This window comes from Mucor mucedo (assembly GCF_025094135.1).
Source record: "Mucor mucedo strain NRRL 3635 chromosome Unknown EV154scaffold_357, whole genome shotgun sequence".
Classification (NCBI taxonomy): Eukaryota; Fungi; Mucoromycota; class Mucoromycetes; order Mucorales; family Mucoraceae; genus Mucor; species Mucor mucedo.
In genome coordinates this window covers 11,830-14,414 of record NW_026252641.1, presented here as the reverse complement: position 1 = coordinate 14,414, position 2,585 = coordinate 11,830, and the positions used below count along the sequence as shown (strand labels likewise).

The 2,585-nt window shown below is 37.1% G+C and overlaps 1 protein-coding gene across 1 annotated transcript; it reads left to right on the top strand.

The window, feature by feature from the left end:
* Nucleotides 1-10: 10 nt before the first annotated feature.
* Nucleotides 11-619, top strand: EV154DRAFT_586624 (ribonuclease H-like domain-containing protein; the record flags this gene model as incomplete). Its single annotated transcript, XM_051606789.1, has 1 exon — nt 11-619. A coding segment is annotated over one exon (609 nt), but the record flags the coding sequence as incomplete, so codon positions are not given.
* Between the last annotated feature and the right edge of the window lie 1,966 nt (nt 620-2,585).

Sequence of the window (2,585 nt, the reverse complement as noted above, 5' to 3'; positions counted from 1 at the left end):
TGATATAGAATGGACTCCTGCTTTTGCTTACCCAGTTGGTGCCCGCGCAAGATTAAGTGGCTCTCCTGTTCCTGTAGCTCTAGTACAGATTTACCATGGCGACTCAATATACTTATTCAGAACATACACTTTTAATGCGGTCACATTTCCAGAAAAGTTGAGACAAGTAATTGAATCTTCAAAAATTAACAAGGTTGGCAGACAGATTGGTGGAGATCTAAGAAAATTTGAGCAATACAACATAAACAATGCTCCCGGTCAGTTGGATATTGGTACTCTTTGCTATGACAAGGAAATGGCAACTAGAAGAACTTATTCCTTGCAAAGAATATGTGGTGAGGTTCTAAATCTAAATATGTTGAAGCCAGGAGATGTGAGAAAAAGCAACTGGGAAATGGACTTTCTTTCATCTGAGCATATACAATACGCTGCTGTTGACGCTTATGTATCTCTCGAAGTCTACAAAAAGTTAAAAAATTTGCAAACCGTCAGAAAACAAGTCGATATGTCTACCCCGTCTGGTACATTTGTAGCTTTGTATGCTTCATCTGCAGATAAAGCTTTTCCCGCGGCCTTAGGTTACTTACGTGATGTTGTGGAAATCGGTGTAGATTTATAAAATAAAAAACAAGAAAATTATCAAACTTGCAAAAATTAACTAAAGCTTTATTAAACAAATAAAAGGGGGTCTTTATATACACATTATTTCAGACATTGATCACAGATGGGCTGATGACGGTTATGGGTAGATTTATCCAGATAATACTCGGATGTAATGATCCCATATAGAAAGACCATAATGAGATGTCAATAACAATAACAATAACATTCATTCTTAAACTGTGTATGTCTTGTAGCACAATATTCAGGGGAAAATGTAGTTCTTAATTCAGATAGCTGTGGCACCTCAATGTGGCTGATGTAACCTTCATATGTGTTCATATCAATGTTATTATTTAAATGTATGTCTTATACTTGTGTGAAGGATGATATGAGATCAAGCCTGTACATAAAGTAAATGATCAGTATTTAATATAACAGTATCAATAAGAATTATATTTAGGATTATCAAATGGAAGATTTAAGAAGTGTAGATAGAGTCATATATTAAGTATATAGCCTCGATCACGACAGATGTACTGTTAGTAGATTCAGCGGTAGCAAAAAGTGATCAGTTGCTTTACCCAGGAAGTCAGTATTTGATTGGAATGGAGGTGGTCAAGGTTTTAATTCCAGGTATACTTCTGGATCGCTATGTAAACAATTTGTCACTTGATGACTTTGGGGAGCCAAGGTTTATCATTTCGGTTAACAGAGCAAATTTACTTACGGCTTCTGAACACAATTATCTATTGTCTCTGGTACCAGTGGATCCTCCTGTTGCCGATCAGGATGATAGTATTATTGATGCGTCTTCCTCTCCAAACAAATCTCCACCTGTCCCTTCGAGGGTCCTTAAAGATGCATTTCATTTATTAGACCTAATCAAGGTATCTATGAGACATGGATTAAGTAAGGATTTTATTCGCAGATTTCGTGATGCTCTATTTGTGATTGATTCGGATGACAAACAAAAGGTCGAGGCATACTTGGTTTCTATTGGTACCGACTGGAATACAAGATTGCTGGTAGACCCCAAGTTCATTTTTGACCGTGTCAGAAGGTACATTCCCCCACCTGAAGAACTCCACACTATGGTCAAGTTAGTGTTCGATAAATACAAGAACGGTTTATGCTCGAGATCGGGATTACCCCTGTTTGACGACGAGGCTGTAGCCACATCAAATCGTATATTGGAAGAAATTCGTCAAGGTAATGTTTCCGATGTAGTCGGTGGTCCTGCTCTGTACACAGAGATAGGTGAGGATCAACATGGATTGATGAGATATAGATGTAGCAGAGGTACATCATCTGTAGAAGGATCTGTACACTTCAACATTATAAGAAAATTTGCCTCGTATAACGCTGGCCCAAGATTAACTGACGCTGTGCTATCTGATTACAGATTGTTTCACAATATTAGTGTAGGTGCTCGTATTTTAAATAATGATCAATCAATGTACTAACTATATATTTAAGATGGGTAGCATTACGCGTCATGGTAAAGTTCACAACTGGCATTTTTCGCCATGGATATCTCAGGCTATTAACACTTTACGTGTAAAACTCGGTCATGATCCAATTAAAAACTATTTTGGTAACTGTATCGGTGATACATTTTCGTATAGTCAAACCAGAGAAACGTTTGGAATCACGAAGTTACCCTTAGAATTGGCAAGAAAGTATGAAATGCAGCCATTGGATTATGCCACTAGTAATTTTCCAGTCGGTGTTACGCTATCAAGAAAAAGGTTATTTGATTTGTGTATTCTTCCCGTAGTTAAGCTTCCATACATTGATTATTCTGGAAAACAATATTTATACCGCTTTTTATCTCACTGCCAGGGAACTGCTTTTGCTGTGACAGCCGTTCATACTAAAGAAGAGACTGATCTTTTTGACAATCTTCTAGTTAGTCAAAGAGATTTGATTATTTCAGAAAACTCAAACAATATTTTGTTCAACATTTTTGCCAGGCTCTGGTC